Raw genomic sequence first — 19,073 nt, 5'->3', positions numbered from 1 at the left:
GACATATGGAAGTTAATGTAGGATTGGAACAACTGCCACATCTTCCAGACGGTTCCCCTTAATCTGGAACAGGCAGGTTCATGATCCTTGCTCTGAGTTCGTATTGCTCATTTCCCTCCCAGGCTTGCTGGAAATTACTATGTGCAAACCACATGGGGAGAGAAAATATTTTCACTTTCCAAAGTCTGTGTGTGCTTGTTAGTGTGTATGTAATGTAATTTATGAATGTTTAATTCCTTTGTGTAAAATTGGTACTTTTTGGTAATGAGTTGTGATCTTTTTGAGTATTGGACCATACTTGGACCATCTATAGTCCTATGATAATGAAATATGCTTTTTATTTTTTGTTCTAATCGGTATTGGGTACACTGATAATAGCTTTTGCATATTTAAGGGAAAGTATGGAGGTCCATAGATGTTGTGAGGAACTCTCTAGCATTGTTCTACCTTGATTTTTGTCTCTCTCTCTTTTTATTTTTTTTTTTAATTTTTTCCTTAAAAAGTTTTTAGTTGTCAATGGACCTTTACCTTATTTATTTATATTCAGTGCTGAGAAATACCCAGTGCCTCACATATGCTAGGCAAGTGCTCTGCCACTGAGCCACAACCCAGCCTTGTCTCATTTCTTTGGGCAATCTTTGCCATTTTCCTTACTCTTTTACCTAATTTATTTCACTATTGTTATTGTGTATCCTTCAGTTTTTTCCTTATCCTTTACATCTATATTCCATTTCTCTTTAAGGGTGTGTGCGTGTGTGCAAGTGTGTGTGTTGCTAGGGATAGAACCTAGGGCCTTAGAAAGCTTGTGCTCTATCACTGGGCTATACTCTCTAGCCCCTTACCACAGTCTATCCTTCCTCCTCTTCCCACCTCCCCCCTTCCCTCTTTTGCAGTACCGGGATTGAACTTAATGGGTTATACAGGCTAGGCAAGCACTGTACCTCTGAGCTATATCCTTAGCCCTTTTCAAATTTTATGTTCAGACGGGATCTCTCATTAAGCTGTTCAGGTTGGTCCTTTTTTTCTTAATAGAAATAGTCTTATAAATGAATGAATAAAACAAAGGTCCATCACCTTTGTTTTATTCATTCATTTATATGTGGGTGCTGAGAATCGAACCCAATGACTCACACATACTAGGCAAGTGCTCTATCACTGAGCCACAACCACAGCCCTCAGGCTGGTCTTGGACCTACAACTCTGTCTCAGCCTTCCAAGTTGTTAATATCATTGGCATATGTCACCATGCCTGGTTCCATTCTCCTTTTTTTGGTACTCGTGATTGAACCAGGGGTGCTTAACCACTGAGCCACATCCCCACCTTATTTTACTTTTTATTTGGAGACATTGTCTTGCTTAGTTGCTTAGGCCTTGCTGAATTTCTGAAGCTAGCTTTGAACTTGTGATCCTCCTGTCTGAGCCTCCTGAGCCGCTGGGGTTACAGGCATGTGCCATTGCACCCTGCCCCCTCCATGCCCTTCCTTTGTAGACTCATTTTATTAGTGGCAGTGGGGACTGAACTCAGGGATGCCTTACCACTGAGCTACTACAGCCCTAACCCATTCTGTTTTTTGGGGGGGGTACTAAGGATTGAACCCAGGGGTGCTTAACCATTGAGTCATAGGGTCTCACTGAGCAGCTTAGAACCTTGCTGAGTTACTGAGGCTGGCATTGAATTTGGCAATCCTCCTGCCTCAGCCTCCCAAGCTGCTGGGATTACAGGCATGTACCACTGTGCTGGCACCAGCCCATTTTTAAAAATTTTGTTTTGAGACAGGGTCTAAGTTCTCCAGGGTGTCCTTAAACTTGAGATCCTCCTCTTTAGCCTCCCAAGTTGCTGGAATTTCTGGGATTACAGGGTTGTTCCACCACACTCATTCTTTTGTAATCTCTTGAAGATCCTTTAATGTCTTTTTGTAATCCTTTTTCTGTCTATATTTCATATTCAGAACTTTTCTCACCTGTATAATGAAGATTGTCCCCTTTCTGTCAGCTTCTAGGATTTTCTGGGAAGGCTTTTCCTAGACTCGTAGACTTCTTCCGTTGATCCCCATTTGGCTTCTACTTAAACTACATTTAATATTTCCTTATTGTCCCCTGTCCTCCTCTTTTCTAGTGTTTAGTCATCTTCTCTGGCATGCTGTTTCATTAATTGTTTTTTTCTAATTTTTTTTAACTAATGCACTGACTATATATATATATATATATATATATATATGCTAGGCAAGTGCTCTGCCACTGAGCCACAACCCAGCCTTGTCACACACACTCTATGGATTGAACCCTGCAGGTACTTTTTACCAATGATCTTACAGCAGGATCTCACTAAGTTGTTTAGGGTCTTGCTAAGTTGTTAAGGCTGGCAATCCTCCTGTCTCATCCTCCTGAGTTGCTGGGATTGTAGATGTGTGCCACCATGTCCAGCTTCAGTAAATATTTTGATCTTACCTGTTGTGTGTCAGATGCTATGCAGAGATTTAGAGCAATAGCATACTAATACTTGTTAGTTTATAAAGTAATTTTTACATCTAATCTTCATAGCAATCCTCTGAAGTATAGGCATTTTAAATATCTCCATTTTGTAGAAAATTAAGCTCAGAGAAATTAAAAAACTTATCCGACTTCATAGAACAAATGGCAGAGCCAGCCTCATCTGAATCTGAATCTTATATTTTCTTCTTTCTGACTCTAAAAGACAATGAGTAAAAAAAAAAGTCTAACCTTTCTTGATGTATTCCATATGATAGTTCATTTATTTTATTGGATAAACTTAGACTAATGGAGAGGAGCAAGTTTGATTTTTGTCATTACTTGACTGAATTTCCTACGACTAATCTGTCTGATTTTTGTGTTTACTTTTGTTAGGCATTTGAGAACAACCTTTTTCGTGCTCCAATTTATCTTCATAAGATGCCAGAAACTGACTTCCTGATCATTCGGACAAGACAGGGTTACTATATTCGGGAATTAGTAGATATTTTTGTGGTTGGACAGCAGTGCCCCTTGTTTGAAGTTCCTGGGCCTAACTCCAAAAGGGCCAATACGCACATTCGAGACTTCCTCCAGGTAAAATGGGAGTGTGGGTCGGGGGTCAGGATGCATAAGAAATGGGTATCTGGATTTGGGGACACAGGAAAGATGAAAACATCTGAGCTCAGCAGAGAAAGGGACCCTGGTGAGGATATCTATACTTTCCTTTATCTAATAAAATACATTTGGTTTGTTGGGCAGGTTTTTATTTACCGCCTCTTTTGGAAGAGTAAAGATCGGCCTCGGCGCATCCGAATGGAAGATATAAAAAAAGCCTTTCCTTCCCATTCAGAAAGCAGCATCCGGAAGAGGTTAAAGCTCTGTGCTGACTTCAAACGCACAGGTCATCAGTGTTACCAGTTACTTTTCCTTTCTGTAATTTTCTCATAATTTCAAAGAATTATAATGATTGAGTTAAAGGATAAGCATACAACTGATAAAATAGATTGATGACCTTTGGAAGGAGAAAGTAGCAAATCTTCTAACTATGGAGGTTTAGATTGCTTTTTTTAAAAAAAAATATTCTTTTAGTTATTGATAGATCTTTATTTTATTTATTTATATGTGGTGCTGAGAATTGAACCCAGTGCCTCATACTTGCCAGGTAAGTGTGTTACTGCTGAGCCCCAGCCCAATCTCAGCCCCAAGATTGCTTTTTTCATGGCCTTTTTTTTTTTTTGGTACTGGGGGTTGAACAACCCAGGAATACTTTACCACTGAGTTACATCCCGAGCCCTTTTTATTTTGAGTCAGGGTCTTGCTAGATTGCTTAGGGCCTCACTAAATTGCTGAGGCTGGCCTCGAAGTTGAGATCCTTCTATCTCAGCCTCCCAAGTTGCTGGGATTATAGGCATGTGCCCAGTTTTTGATTGCCCTTTTTTTCTAAAATTTTTTGTAGTTATAGATGGACAGAATGCCTTTATTTTTATTGTTTATTTTTATATGGTGCTAAGTATTGAACCTAGTCCTCTCACGTGCTAGGCAGGCACTCTGCCACTGAGCTACAGCCCCAGCCCTTGATTGCTTTCATGATATTTGAACACTAGGGAATTCAGTGTGATTGTTTTATGTTTTAAAATGAGATTCTGGAAACTTAACAGGACTTTTCTTGGTCAGATAGTCATGTTAATGGTGGTGAGGTCTATTATCATTTACGTCATTGCCTATTTCAGTCTTTGGTTGCTGTACTTTTATTGTCAATAAATGTCAGAACCTTTAGAATTCAAAATGGTGTTTTTGTATCTTTTCTAGGGATGGACTCAAACTGGTGGGTACTGAAATCTGATTTTCGTTTACCAACTGAAGAGGAGATCAGAGCCATGGTGTCACCAGAGCAGTGCTGTGCTTATTATAGCATGATAGCTGCAGAGCAGCGACTGAAGGTGAGCAACTTCTTCGTAGGTACTGCTTAGGCCCGTGACTTAGAGTTGATAGTTACTAGGTTATTAACAACTACATAGAAATGCAAACTTTATGAGGTAATTTCTCTATATATCAATTCTGGGAGAAACTACAATATACCTAAATCATCAGTGGGAAGACTTAAGGAAGGACTTGGGATTTACTTGTTTATTTGGGCTCTTAACCGTGGAGCCACATCCCTAGCCCTTTTTGAGACTGGGTCTCAGTAAGTTGCTGAGACTGGCTTTGAACTTGTGATCCTCTTGCCTCAGCCTCCTGAGGTGCTATGATTATAAGCATGTGCCACCATGCCCGTTATTGTTTTGCTTTGAAAATCGGTGCTTATCCATTTGGGTGGTTAGTTCAATCTCTAAGATGAGCATATAGGGGCTGGGGTTGTGGCTCAGCAGTAGAGCGCTCGCCTGGCATGCGTGCGGCCCGGGTTCGATCCTCAGCACCACATACAAACAAAGATGTTGTGTCCACCAAAAACTAAATATTAAAATTCTCTCTCAAAAATAAATAAATAAATAAATAAATAAAAGTATTGTGTCCAACCATAAAAAATAAAATATTAAAAAAAAGATCAGCATATAAGCAGGGGAAGTGAGCATCTCTGTTTAGTTTTTATTTTTTTTATGGGTCCTAACCCTATATCAGCTAGTAAGTTCATCAATAGCCTTAGGATATATACAGTGGTGATAGAATAAAGACTTTACAGAATTTACTTTCTATGCAAGATATACTTTGATATTTGATATTCAGTAGAATTTATGCTCTTTGTGTTGCAATTGCATGAAATTGTCCTCTTCCAGGATGCTGGCTATGGTGAGAAGTCCTTTTTTGCTCCAGAAGAAGAAAATGAGGAAGATTTTCAGATGAAGATTGATGATGAAGTAAGACTTTACACTCATTTTTATTAGAACATTTCATTTATCTTTTTAAGGAAATAGCTGAATTGAGATACAATTAACATACAATAAGCTGCACATATTTAAACTCTACTATTTAATATATTTTGTCATATGTTTATACCTCTGAAATTCTCACTACAAAGATAAGTGTTAACTCTGACCTGCAAGTTTCTTTGTCCCCCCTTCCGAGTCCCTTTGTCATACCTCTTTCTTTCCTCTTTGTGCCCTGGTAAGCACTGATCTGTGTTCTGTCAATATAGATTACTTTGCATTTTCTACAATTTTAGGTCAATGAAATTATACACTGTGTTTTCTTCCTTCTTTAAAAATTGTGACAAAATGTATATAATAGGGGCTGGGGTTGTAGCTCGGTGGTAGGAGCACTTGCCTCTCAAGCGTGAGGCCCTGGGTTCAATCCACAGCACCACATTAAAAATAAATAAATAAATAAAAATAAAGATAATGTGTCCATCTACAACTAGAAAAAACAATTTTTAAAAAGTGTACATAATATTAAACTTAGCATCTTAACCTTTAAGCAAACAGTTCATTATTGTTAAGTACATTCACATCGTTTTATAATCAATTTCCAGAATTGTTTATATCTTGCAAAACTGAAATTCTGTACTCATTAAACAACTCCATTTTTCCTTACCTTCCACCTCTGGCAGCCGCCATTCTAATTTTTATTTCTGTGATTTTGACTTCTGTAGATACTGCAAAGGTTTTGTTTGTTTCGTTTTGTTTGTTTGTTTGTTTTTGGAGGTGAAATCTAGGGCCTTACTTTGCTAGGCAAACTCACTGAGTTTCACCACATCTCAGAATTTCCTTCTTTTGTAAGGCTTAATAATATTCCATTATATATGTAATGCCACATTTTGTACGTTTATTCATCCATTGCTGGGCATTCTGGTCACTTCTGTATTTGGCTATTGTGAATAGTGCTGCTGTGAACATGTATACAAATATTTCTGCTTCCAGTTCTTTTGGAAATAAGATTGATGGATAATATACTGATTATGATATTAGTACTTGGGTTTAAAGCTTGTCCATACTGTTTTCCATAGCTGCTGCACGATATCATGTTCCAACCAGAAGTGTGCAAAGGTTCTGATATTTTTAATATCTTTGATAATATTATTAGTCTTTTTTTCCCCAGCACTGGGGATTTAATCTAGGGGTGCTTTACAACTAAGCTGCATCCCCAGCACTTTTATTTTTTGTTTTGAGACAGTATTTCATCAAGTTTCGGAGGCTGGTCTCAAACTTGTGATTCTCCTGCCTCAGCTTCCCAAATATAATAGCCATGCTAGTGGATGTAAAATGATATCTCATTGTAACTTTGATTTGTACTTTCTTAATAACTGATATTGAGCCTCTTTTCATGTGTCTTTTGGCCATATGTATATCTTCTTTGGAGAAATGTCTATTAAGAGGTCTTTTCCCCATTTTCTAATTAGGTTGTTTGGTATATTTTGTTACTCAATTGTAGGAATTATTTAGATATTCTGGATATTAACCCCTTAATTAGATAAATGATTTGCAAATAGTGTCTCCCATTTCAAGTAGGTTGCCTTTTGACTTAACTGATTGTGTCCTTTGATGCACATTCTAAAGTACTCCAATTTTCTGTTTTTACTTTTGTTGTTCGTGCTTTTGGTGTCGTATCCAAGAAGTCATCATATCCAATCTCATGAAGCTTTTCTCCTATATTTTCTTCCTAGAGTGTTAGTTTTAATTCTTACATTTATTTTTTTTAAATACATATTTTTTTAGTCGTAGGTGGACACAATACCTTTATTTTATTTATTTATATGTGGTGCTGAGGATCGAACCCAGGGCCTCACACATTGCTAGCTCTACTGCTGAGCCACAATCCCAGCCCAACTCTTACATTTAGATCTTTGATCTGTTTTTTTGTTTCTTTGTTTTGTTTTGTTTTTTTAGTTGTAAATGGACACAGTATCTTTATTTCATTTATTTTTATATGGTGCTAAGGATCGAACCCAGTGCCTCACGCATGCTAGGCAAGCACTCAACTGCTGAGCCCAGCCACTTTGATCTGTTTTGATTTAATTGTTATATATGTTATAAGGTAAGGGTCTAACTGACCTCATTCTTTAGCACATGGATGTCCAATTTTCCTAGCACCATTTGGTGAAGTTTATTGTGTGTATCAATAGTTTATTTCTTTTATTGCATAAAGTATTCCATGGTATGAACTACCAGTTTATTGACTCACTTTTGCAGGAATATTTTAATAATTTCCAGTTTTTTTGGTGTATTTTTTCTTTCTTTTTTGGTACTGGGACTTGAACCCAGGGGTTCTTTGCCCCTGAGCTACATTCTCATCACTTTTAGTTTTTGAGACAGTATCTTGCTAAGTTTCTGAGGATCTTGCTAAGTTTCCAGGTCTGTCCTAGAACTTGGAATCATCCTGCTTCAGCCTCCTAAGTTGCTGGCATTACAAGTGTGAACAGTCATGCTCAGCAGTTTTTGGCTATTATGAATAAAGCTATTTTAAATTTATTTTTTCTCTTGCACAGATACCTAAAAATGGAATTGCTGAGACCTAATAATAATATCATATGTAACCTTTTGAGAAATTATTGTATTGTTTCTCTATGGGGACTATACAATTTAACATTCCTAACAGGAGTATAGAAGGTTTCCAGTTATTCTCTGTCCTCATCAACACTTGTTATTTCTCTTTTTTTAATTATTGCTTACCTTGTAGGTGTGAAGTGGTCTTTCATTGTGTTTTTCTTAAATTATTTTTTTAGTTGTCAATAGAATTTATTTATTTATATGTGGTGCTGAGAATCAAACCCAGTGCCTCACACATGACAGACAAGCCCTCTACCACTGAGCCACAATCCCAGCCCTCATTGTGGTTTTATATTCCATTTTCTTAAGCAGGAGTGGTGGTTTGTGCCTGTAGTCCCAGTTACATGGGAGGCTGAGGCAGGAGTTTAAGGCCAGCCTGGACAACATAGCAAGGCCCCATGTCAAATTTAAAAAAAAAAATTTTCATAATGGCTAAGAGAGTATCAAGCATTTTTTTATGTGCTTATTACCACCTAGATATAATCTTTGGTGAAGTGTCTTCATTTCTTTTGTCTTCATTTTTAATTTTTTTCTTATTGATTTGAGTGTTTTTTATTCAAGACATTTGTTCTTTATCAGGTATATGATTAACAGAGATTCTCTCCCAGTCTGTGGCTTGTCTTTTGTTTTCATAGTATCTTAGGAAGAGCAGAAGTTCATCCTGTCAGTATTCTGTTTTGTCACTTGTGTTATACCTAAGAAATTTTTTCTAACACAAGTTTGCAAGAATTTTATGTTTTCTACTGAAGTTTCACTGCTTTAGATCTTACACATAGATCCATTTTAAGTTCATTTTGTATTGGGCACAAGGTAAGAATTAGGGTTCATTTTTTGAATATGAATGTCAATTTATTTACTCTAGTATCATTTGTTAAAGAGTCGAATGATCTTTTACAACAGGAATTTGATCATATCACTTTCCTGCTTAGAAACTTTCTCAGGCATCTTTTTTTTTTCTTATGATACTGGGAACTGAACCCTGGGGCACTTTAGCAATGAGCTACATCCCCAAATTAATTTTGAGACAGGGTCTCACTAAGTTTGAACTTAGGGCCTTGCCAAGTTGCTGAGGCTAGCATGGGCCACGGCAATGGGCAAGGCACCTCATTTTCTAAAGAAATAAATTGTTAGCATAATTCATAAAACTAAATGGTGTGGATCTTGCACATAATACTGACCTCCTTTAATTTCCTGACACTGCCTTGTACTCTAAGCTCCAAAAATACTGAAGTTAATTCAGTTACTTAAATTTCTTTGTCTTGCCTTTCAGAATTTTTCAAATGTTATTCTGTCTACCCAGAGTAATTTTTTGCCATTTCTCCTCTATTTGACCTTCATCTACAATTTATGTTTTCTTTGAGGCTTTCCCTGAATTTTGAATTCATTCTCTCTCTGGATTCATATTGCGTTATCCTCCTTGTCTTCTTTATGTATGCATTGCACCTTTTACTGTCTTATGGCACTGATCACATTGTATTGAACTGGATTGGCTCTTTGCTTTTTCCTCACTAACGTGAGGTCCATGAAAAAGTGTAGTACATACATATTTGTTAAATGAGTCAATGACTGTAGAAAGAAGCAGGAAATGAGGTCATGAAACTAGAAGGAAAGATTTTGGATGTTTTCCACCATAAAAAATGGTAGATATTTGAGGAAATAGACATGCTTAATGATATTTAAATATTGCATAATATATACATATATCTAAATGTCACATGGTACCCCATATATGAGTACGGTTTTTATGTATTAGTTAAGAAACAAAAGCACTACAATACATCTTTAAGATTGGAATGAAAAATGAGAATGTCTTTAAGAATTTCAGAAGTTAAAGATTATTATTAGCCTGTAAGATTGAATCTTAAATAGAGAATTGGCCATTTTCTAACTAATTGTATATACTCTACTTTGGTCTTTGTGGGTAACCACATTTACCGCTTGTCTTCTCTATTTTATGGGATTAGTAGATGCTTTTTTTTTTTTTTTTTGTTACAGGGATTGAACTCAAGGGCACTCAACTACAACTACTGGGCCACATCCCCAGCCCTATTTTGTATTTTATTTAGAGACAGAGTCTCACTGCGTTGCTTAGCACCTCACCATTGCTGAGGCTGGCTTTGGACTAGTGATCCTCCTGCCTTAGCCTCCCAAGCCACTGGGATTATAGGCATGCACCACTGTGCTGGGCTAGTAGATGCTTTTGATCAAACCGGTAGCAGGGATAGAACACACTTTAGTTTAGTGATGCTATGGTTGTAGCCACTGCTTTGAAAGCCAATGTTTAACCTGTTTTTATAATATAGGTCATTTTTTTTTTTTTGGCCGTACTAGGGATTGAGGCCAGTGGTGCTTTTCTGCTGACCTACATCCCTTGCCCTTTTTATTTTGAGATAGCATCTCAAAAATTGCAGAGGCTGGCCTTGAACTTGCTGTCCTCCTGCCTCAGTTGCCTGAGGAACTGTGATTATAGGCATGCACCACCATGCCCAGCATAATGTAGGTCATTTTTTTTACATTTTTTATTGGTGCATTATAGTTGTACATAATAATGTGATTTATTATTACAATTTAGGACATCCTTAAAAAAGCCATTTGAGCAATTGGACAGTGAAATGTTATCACAAGGTGCTCAGTGAAGCCTGTTTCTTATATTCTTTACCATGGTTGAGATTTTTTACCTCTATTTAATATCATGATTTAAGTACCATAAGAAAGAAGAGAGCTGAGTACTAGGCAGGAATATTTGACTGTTGATCTTCATAGACAATTTAAGGAAGCATGAAATTGCTCATTATAATTATTCTCTTTCTTGGTAAGGGCTACACATACAATAAATGTTTCCCACAGCTCTGAGATTCTTTTTCTGCCCCTTAGGTTCGCACTGCTCCTTGGAATACCACAAGAGCATTCATTGCTGCCATGAAGGGCAAATGTCTCCTAGAGGTGACAGGGGTGGCTGATCCCACAGGTTGTGGTGAAGGATTCTCTTATGTGAAGATTCCAAACAAACCAACACAGCAGAAGGTGAGATTGTCCGGATTTATAGAAGGAGAAAATCAGAGGAGGAAAAAATGAGGATTATGGAGTAGAGGGCTTGGAGAGTGGTTCAGTTGGCAGAATGACTTACATACCTACTATAAAGAGTTCTTCTTAGGATTCTCACTTGTTTTTGTTTGAGGTAGGATGATAAGGAGCCTCAGCCAGTGAAGAAGACAGTGACGGGAACAGATGCAGACCTTCGTCGCCTTTCTCTGAAAAATGCAAAGCAACTTCTACGTAAATTTGGTGTGCCTGAAGAAGAGGTGAGTGTAGAAGAGGGAAACTTAGAGACTTTTTATATAGAGAAAGTCTAGGAGACAGATACAAAGAACTATCTGAGGAACTTTGTAGTATAGGTTATAGTAAATCTTGTATACTTCTTCAGGAGTTAGCTTTCAAAAGCTTTATGTTTAATCTGTTTTGGGATGATTTTTTTTTTGGGTCTGTCTCTGTAATCATGTGCTTTGGTTTTTTTCCTTTGAAATCTGTAAATTGTGTGTGTGTGTGTGTGTATTTGTGCATTTGTCTTGTAGATTAAGAAGTTATCCCGCTGGGAAGTGATCGACGTGGTACGCACAATGTCAACAGAACAGGCCCGCTCTGGAGAGGGGCCCATGAGTAAATTTGCGCGTGGATCAAGGTTTTCTGTGGCTGAGCATCAAGAACGTTACAAAGAGGAATGTCAGCGCATCTTTGACCTACAAAATAAGTATGTTTCAGTGCTGCAGAAAACTCCAACTGGAAGGAGGGGAAGGGTTTTGTTTTGTTTTGTTTTAAGGTGCAAGGGATTAAACCAAGGGCCTTTCCCATGTAGGCAAGTGTTTTACTACTGAATTACATCCCCAGGCCCCAGATATTCTTCTTTTTAAAATATTTATTTTTTAGTTATAGGTGGACACAATATCTTTATTTTTATGTGGTGCTGAGGATCGAACCCAGTGCCTCACACATGGTAGGCGAGCGCTCTACCTCTGAGCCACAACCCCAACCCCAGATGTTCTTTTATAATGAAAATTGCTCAAGTACTTGCTCTCCTCAATTTGTCAAAGGTTTTGAATGTGAGGAGGTGCTAGATTTGAGCTGTAGGTTCCATGGCAGCTCTGAAGGCCTACTTGGCTGTGGTAAATCATACAGTGGTCACAGGGTTTTCTCTGTAGGCTCAATTGTGAGAGAATTGGTAGTGTGCTATTAAAAGTAACCCAAGTACCCGGTATGGTGGAGCATATCTGTAATCCCAGACACTTGGGAGGCTGAGGCAGGAGGATGCAAGTCTGAGGCCACTCTGAGCAACTTAGTGAGACCCTATCTTAAAATTAATTTTTTTTTTTTTGGCAGGCAAACTACATCCCCAGCCATTTTTATTTTGAAACAGGGTCTCACTAAGTTAGCTAGGGCCTTTTCTAAGTTGCTGAGGCTGGCTTTGAACTTGTGGTACTCCTGCCTCAGCCTCCTGAGGCACTGGGATTATAGGCATTCACCACTGCACCTCCCTCTCTCAAAATTTAAAAATAAGCAGAGGTGCTAGGAACGTAGTTCAGGGATAAGAATGCTCCTGGCTTCAGTCCCCAGCATTGAAAAATAAAATATCCAAGCCTTACTTTATTTCTCAGTTTAGTCTTGTTTTCTTTCTCCTTGTTTTCTAAGTGTACGAAAATTGAAAAGTTGTATTAAGGGGCTCATGGTTTAGTGAATTTTGAATATGTTTTTTGACAATTGAATCCCCAATTTTCTGTTCTTGCCTACAGCCCCATCTCTTTAGATCTTTCTGTACTTTAGTATTTCCCAGGTCTTAATATTTGTTGTTTTTTTTTTAGAGTTTTGTCATCAACTGAAGTCTTATCAACTGACACGGACAGTAGCTCAGCTGAAGACAGTGACTTTGAAGAAATGGGAAAGAATATTGAGAACATGTTACAGAACAAGAAAACCAGCTCTCAACTGTCACGTGAGCGGGAGGAGCAGGAGCGGAAGGAACTACAGCGGATGCTACTGGGTGAGGGTAGTGGCTTCACAGACAAGAAAGACAAGGATCAAAAAAGGAGTGTAAATAACTGCAGACTATAACTGAGGCAAAGCTGGAGGCATAAGAAGTAGGGATGAGTGTAAAAAAGCCTGTAGATGAGATAGAAAGATTTCTGCAAACTGGATTCTAGGTTTGTCGTTGGGGGACAAATTGAAGAGATGCGGCCAATCCACTACTGTATCGAGTACCTCGCTAAGCCAGGGCTATCAGTGTTGTATTTAAAATGAGATTTATGGGCATTTATCCTAGAAGGAAAGAGTTACTAATATAAAACCTATGGCTGGATTTGGGGGCTGTCCTTGAACCCTCTGAAATTATATGTAAAATTCTTTGCAAATGTGCATTTTCTGAGAAGCTTCATGACTTTCAGAAGATTCTCAGAGGAATCTCAGATGCTATAAAAAGAGTTAAAAATAACCAACCAATTGCAGAGGGTGAGGTCAGTGATAATGACCAGAACTGGGTTTGGGATATGGGCATTAAGAGGGAAAAAATTAAGGCCACCTTAAAGATTTCATTCTGACTTTCTAGAAAGATGTTTGTACCATTAATTTCAGAGAAAAAAGCAGGCATTTTGGAAGAGAATGTGTAATGTGTGGAATTTGAGGTTCCCATGCCACTTCCGAGTATAGACGTCAAGCAAGTAGTTGAAAACTTGGGTACTTGCCCAGCATACATGAAGCCTCGGGTTCAATCCCCAGTACCGAAAACAAAACAAAAACTTGGATGTAGTATTTAAATGAAAAAAGCTAAAAATGAAGATTTGAAAGACTATTTTCATTCACACTAGTCTTCCCTTTGTTTCCCCAACCCTGTAAAAATTTTGTATAACTTCATTGTTCTGGCTTTGCAAAGATGTGATATATCCCTTCCACCAATGTGGTCCTCTAAGTCTTTGCTAATGTGGTCCTGAACCACAGTATCTATATCAAATGGAAATTTGTTAGAAAGTTGGTGGAGTCTCAGGCCTTTAAAGTTTGAGAAGTATACACTAGGCCTTAAGACTCTGGGCTTATTTCTTTGGTGTCATTTTCCTCCTGAGTGCTTCCTTGGGTATTTTTATCAACTACTGCCTGCTTGGACTTTTCTATTGCCCTGCTATTCAGATGAATTAGAATTAGAATGTAGTTACTTCTCCATCTCTTTTCAGAACCTTTTATACATGTAAAAACTGAAATTGGCAGTGGTAAAATAAAGCCAGGAAAGGACAAATCAGTGTATTCTTGGAGCTGGTGGTGATATCGTTGCTTTCTATAGAAGCTTAGTTTTATGGCATGTTGAGGTACCATGTCTCCAGCCCCAAGAAAATGGCCATTTGGGTGGTAGGGGGAATGTTTGGAAATCTTTTTCTACCTTACAGCAGCAGGCTCAGCAGCATCAGGAAACAATCACAGAGATGATGACACTGCTTCTGTGACTAGCCTTAACTCTTCTGCCACTGGCCGCTGTCTCAAGATTTATCGTACATTTCGAGATGAAGAGGGGAAAGAGTATGTTCGCTGTGAGACAGTCCGAAAACCAGCTGTCATTGATGCCTATGTGCGCATAAGGACCACAAAAGATGAGGAATTCATGTGAGTTTGATTTTCCACTTTTGAGTGTGATAGGGAGAATAATGGTGAAGATAAGGTAGATGCTTGAATTTTAGTGACAGGTTTTGGCATAGTTGTCCCTGAAAGCCAGCTGAATTGAGAACCGTGTTTCCTTTAGACTTCGAACAGTGCCAAATCACTGAGAAAATTCTATTTCTGCTGCAAAATAAAGGCATGTCATGTTCCACCAAGGTTCTTTGCATTTTGATTGTTTGGTTTACAAAAATCTTAGTAAGGTACCAATCTGCAGATGGAGGACTGGCTATCAAGGGAAAAGGGAATGGCAAGTATCTCCTTTTATTTCAGTCCAGATGGATTATTTTTGTTCTGGGATATTAGCTATCAGGACAATGTTCTTGGTTTGGGTTTGCTTACGGTTCTGTAATTTCTCCCCACCCCCATCATTTAGTCGAAAATTTGCCCTTTTTGATGAACAGCATCGAGAAGAGATGCGAAAAGAAAGACGGAGGATTCAAGAGCAATTGAGAAGGCTTAAGCGGAACCAGGAAAAGGAGAAGCTTAAGGGGCCTCCTGAGAAGAAGCCCAAAAAAATGAAGGAGCGTCCTGACCTAAAAGTAAGTATAACGTGGAATGAGCAATATTAATGAAGCAAAGGAAGAAAGCAGCGTCCCTTTTTCCTTTAATTTTGTCGTCCTCCCTTACTAGGAATGAGAATAATATTGTGGAAAACTAGTTTGAATTGAATTGGCTCTTTGGGTATTATCAGAAAGAGTGTGACACTAGACCAAATCTGATGCCATTGCTGTATTTGGGGATCATTTATACTCATTTGAAATATTTCTAGGAGTTGAGATAGATTTGGTGGATTTTTTACATGAACATGAATGCACACATACGTAAAAGTATGTATATATGTGTGTATGTATACCAAGAATGCACACATTTTTTTTTTCCTTTGCACCCAGGGCCTTGTGCATGTACTCTAATGCTGAACTATATCCCTAGCCCTATTCTCTTTTAAAAATTTTGTATATTGAGCTGGGCATGGTGACACTCTCCTATAATCCCAGCAACTTGGGAGGCTGAGACAGGAGGATTACAAATTCGAGGCCAGCGTCAGCAACTTAGTAAGGCCCTCAGCAACCTAGTGAGACCCTGTCTCAAAAAAAGGGCTGGGCCTGTAGCTCAGTGGTGAAGCACCTCTGGATTAAATCTCTAGTAACACCCCCACCAAAAAAATTGTGCATATTTTAAAAAGCAACAAAAATAAAACATCATACAGATTGTTTTGTATATCCTAGATAGGATGCCAGGTATTATTGAGCAATGTGACTGTAATGTGCCCCATAAGATGAGGTAACTATGGTGTAGTGGGTAGAGCTATATACTTGGAAGCAGAAGATCTGGATTCATGTTCTGGTTCTGCTATCTCTGTGACCTTAACCTCTCCAAACCAATTTTCTCTTTTATAAAAATGGAAACCATCTCACAGTGGTTTTTTTAAAATATTTTTTTTAGTTGTAGATGAACACAATACCTTTATTTTATTTATTTATTTTTATGTGGTACTGAGGATCAAACCCAGTGCCTCACAGATGCCAGACGAGTGCACTACCACAGAGCCACAACCCCAGCTCCTCACAGTGTTGTTTTAAATGATGTAAATTATGGGATACACTTTATAAACTAAAATATTCAACAATTGTAAAGTTCTGTTATTAACTACTGAAGTCATTAAATATTTAATATTCCTTTCTTACATATGATATTAGATAAGTGTGATGTAGTGCTGGTCCCATTTTACAGATGAAAATGATGTCTAGGGTCCTAGAGCCACCCTCAATTGCAAAACTGAGATGGATTCTTGATACTGTTGGGACTTTTGTTTTGACCTGGGCCCAGGTGTCTACCCAGCTAGTGCACTGTGCTTGAGCTTCCATAGTCTTTCCCTCACACACTGAATATTGTCACAGCTTTTTATTGAGGGATGGTACCAGAAATTGACCCACTGAACTACGTGCCCAGCCCTTTTTATTTTTTTTTTATTTTGAGCCAGCGTCTCATTAAGTTGCTGAAGGCCTCACTAAATTGATGAAGTTGGCTTTGAACCTGTGCTGCTTCTGTTGCAGCCTCCCAACAACACTGGGATTATAGTGTTGTGTCATAGCACCTGGCTCCTGCCTTGATTTATTTTTTTACATTTTTATTATTTGTTCTTTTTAGTAGATATACATGACAGTAGAGTATATTTTGACATATTATACATATATAATGTATAACTTATTCAAATTAGGATCCCAATCTTGCAGTTGTACATGATGTGGATTTTCACTGATGGTGTATTCATATATACATAGGAAATTATGTCCAATTAATTCTATTCTTTCCTGTTCCCTTCCCTTCTCCCTCCCTTCATTCCCTTTTGTCTAATCCACTGAACTTCTTCCCTCCTCCCTTTATTGTGTATTAGCATCTGCATATCAGAGAGAATATGTGGCATTTGATTTTTTTTTTTTTAGGATTGGCTTATTTCACTTAGCATGATAGTCTCTAGATCCATCCATTTACTGGCAAAAGTCAAAAAGTCATTCTATTTTATGGCTGAGTAATATTCCATCATGTATATAGACCATATTTTCTTTATTCATTCCTCATTTATCTGTGGAAGAGCACCTAGGTAGTTTCCATAGCTTAGATTTCATGAATTGATCTGCTATAAACATTGACATCTGCCCTGATTTTTTTTTTAAAGAAATGTTTGGCTTCTGGATTTCATTTTATCTTTTATGTGTCATGCACTTTTCTCCAGTGGCTTCTATTGATAGGTGCATAACAGTTCTATTCAAGCAAAAGTTCTCAAGCTGTTTTTGTTTCTTCCCTGCATTATATATGTTTCTTACCTGCTTACTTCTGGTGACATATTTTTTTTTTTTTTTTGCAGCTGAAATGTGGAGCATGTGGTGCCATTGGGCACATGAGGACAAATAAATTCTGTCCCCTTTATTATCAAACAAATGCTCCACCTTCTAACCCTGTTGCCATGACAGAGGAACAGGAAGAGGAGTTGGAAAAGACAGTCATTCATAATGATAATGAAGAACTTATCAAGGTGGAAGGGACCAAGATTGTCTTGGGGAAACAATTAATTGAAAGGTAAGTGATACCTAGCAGGGAGTGCTACAGAAAAGATCTGGAAATTGGTGTTGGGGGTGGATGCATTGGTGTTCTCTAAAGTGGTATTAAGGGTATAGGAACTTTGATGGATTTTTCTTAGAAATTGTTGCCAGTAGTGAAAATTATTGCCTTATATTATGCTTCACTTCTTGCCCTCATGCATTCTTTTTCTTTCTTCCTTTTTTCTTCTTTCTTTGGTACTGGTGATTGAACCCAGAAGTGTTTTACTACTGAGCTAAATCATCAGTCTTTTTTTTTTTTTTTTTTTGAGATAGTATTTCACAAAGTTGCTGAGGATCTCCCTGAGTTGCTGAAGCTGGCCTCAAACTTGCTATCCACCTGTTATAGCCTCCCTAGTTGATAGGTTCACAGGCATGTATCACTGCATGCTCAACTACTTCCTAACTTTTCTGAATCTTAGATTCATTTTGCAAAATAAAATCACCCTTACTGGGGTAGTTAAGAAGATGAGCCAGGCATGGTGGTGCCAGCCTATAATCCCAGCAACTTTGGGAGGCTAAGACAACTTAATGAGACCCTGTCTAAAAGTAAAAAAAAATATTTGAAAGGGCTGGGGATATATAGCTCAGTGATAGAGCCTCTGTGGGTTCAATCCCTAGAACCAGGAAAATAAAAATAAAAATGAGAGTGACTATAAAGCATATAGTATGGTACCTGGAGTATTGTAATAGATGCAAGAGAACCCTGTTATATTTTCAGGGACTCATTGTTTGCAAGATCCCTAATCTGAATGGTATTTTGATAATAGATGATCTAAAAAGGTTGGGAAGATGTATAAACTATGCTAATGTTTGTCTTTGGCCCTCAGAGAGTCTAATAAATAGTAAAATGTCGTTCTGAAATTGTCTTCTCCAACTTTTTAGTTTGAAACTTCAAAACATATAGAAAAGTTCAAAGATTTAGCTGTATGTAGCACATGCTTATAATTCCATCTTACTTAGAAGACTGAAACAGGAGGATGGCAAGTTCAAGGCCAGCCTTAGCAAATTAGTGAGATCTGTCTAAAAAGTAAAAAGGGCTAGGGGATATGGCTTAGTGGTAAAGTAACCATGGGTTCAGTCTCGAGTTATAAAAAACAAGTTGAAAAAATTTAATATTACTATTCATCATAACTCACCAGTTGTTCACATTTTGCTTCATTTGTTTTATTCTTGAATACCTAAAATGTTTTTTTTTTTTTTTGAACCTTTTGGTAGTAAGTCACAGGAATCATGACTTTTATTCCTAAATTCTTCAGCACATATCTAAGAATACGGATATAATGACATGGTAATATTCTCATACCTCATGAAGTTAATATTAATTCAGTAA

The 19,073-nt window shown here is 37.8% G+C and overlaps 1 protein-coding gene across 6 annotated transcripts in view; it reads left to right on the top strand.

Moving 5' to 3' along the window:
- The window catches only part of Taf1 (TATA-box binding protein associated factor 1), an 82,287-nt gene that overhangs the window by 13,517 nt on the left and 49,697 nt on the right, over nt 1–19,073 (top strand). For 5 of the 6 annotated variants that reach the window (XM_058586278.1, XM_046467043.2, XM_046467041.2 and 2 more), the window contains exons 15-25: nt 2,866–3,066; nt 3,232–3,373; nt 4,282–4,412; nt 5,247–5,327; nt 10,827–10,976; nt 11,135–11,254; nt 11,525–11,700; nt 12,806–12,984; nt 14,375–14,588; nt 15,016–15,181; nt 17,509–17,720. In XM_058586278.1, coding sequence (XP_058442261.1) covers nt 2,866–3,066; nt 3,232–3,373; nt 4,282–4,412; nt 5,247–5,327; nt 10,827–10,976; nt 11,135–11,254; nt 11,525–11,700; nt 12,806–12,984; nt 14,375–14,588; nt 15,016–15,181; nt 17,509–17,720 — 1,772 coding nt within the window. The remainder of the gene's footprint in view (nt 1–2,865; nt 3,067–3,231; nt 3,374–4,281; nt 4,413–5,246; nt 5,328–10,826; nt 10,977–11,134; nt 11,255–11,524; nt 11,701–12,805; nt 12,985–14,374; nt 14,589–15,015; nt 15,182–17,508; nt 17,721–19,073) is intronic. The other variant, XM_046467040.2, reaches the window with a different exon arrangement.

The sequence above is a fragment of the Marmota monax genome, unplaced genomic scaffold (assembly GCF_021218885.2).
Source record: "Marmota monax isolate L192 unplaced genomic scaffold, Marmota_monax_Labrador192_F-V1.1 WCK01_AAM20220418_F8-fsc00284, whole genome shotgun sequence".
Classification (NCBI taxonomy): domain Eukaryota; kingdom Metazoa; phylum Chordata; class Mammalia; order Rodentia; family Sciuridae; genus Marmota; species Marmota monax.
The sequence above is the reverse complement of the archived record's forward strand: the minus strand, read 5'-3'. Positions and strand labels throughout refer to the sequence as shown.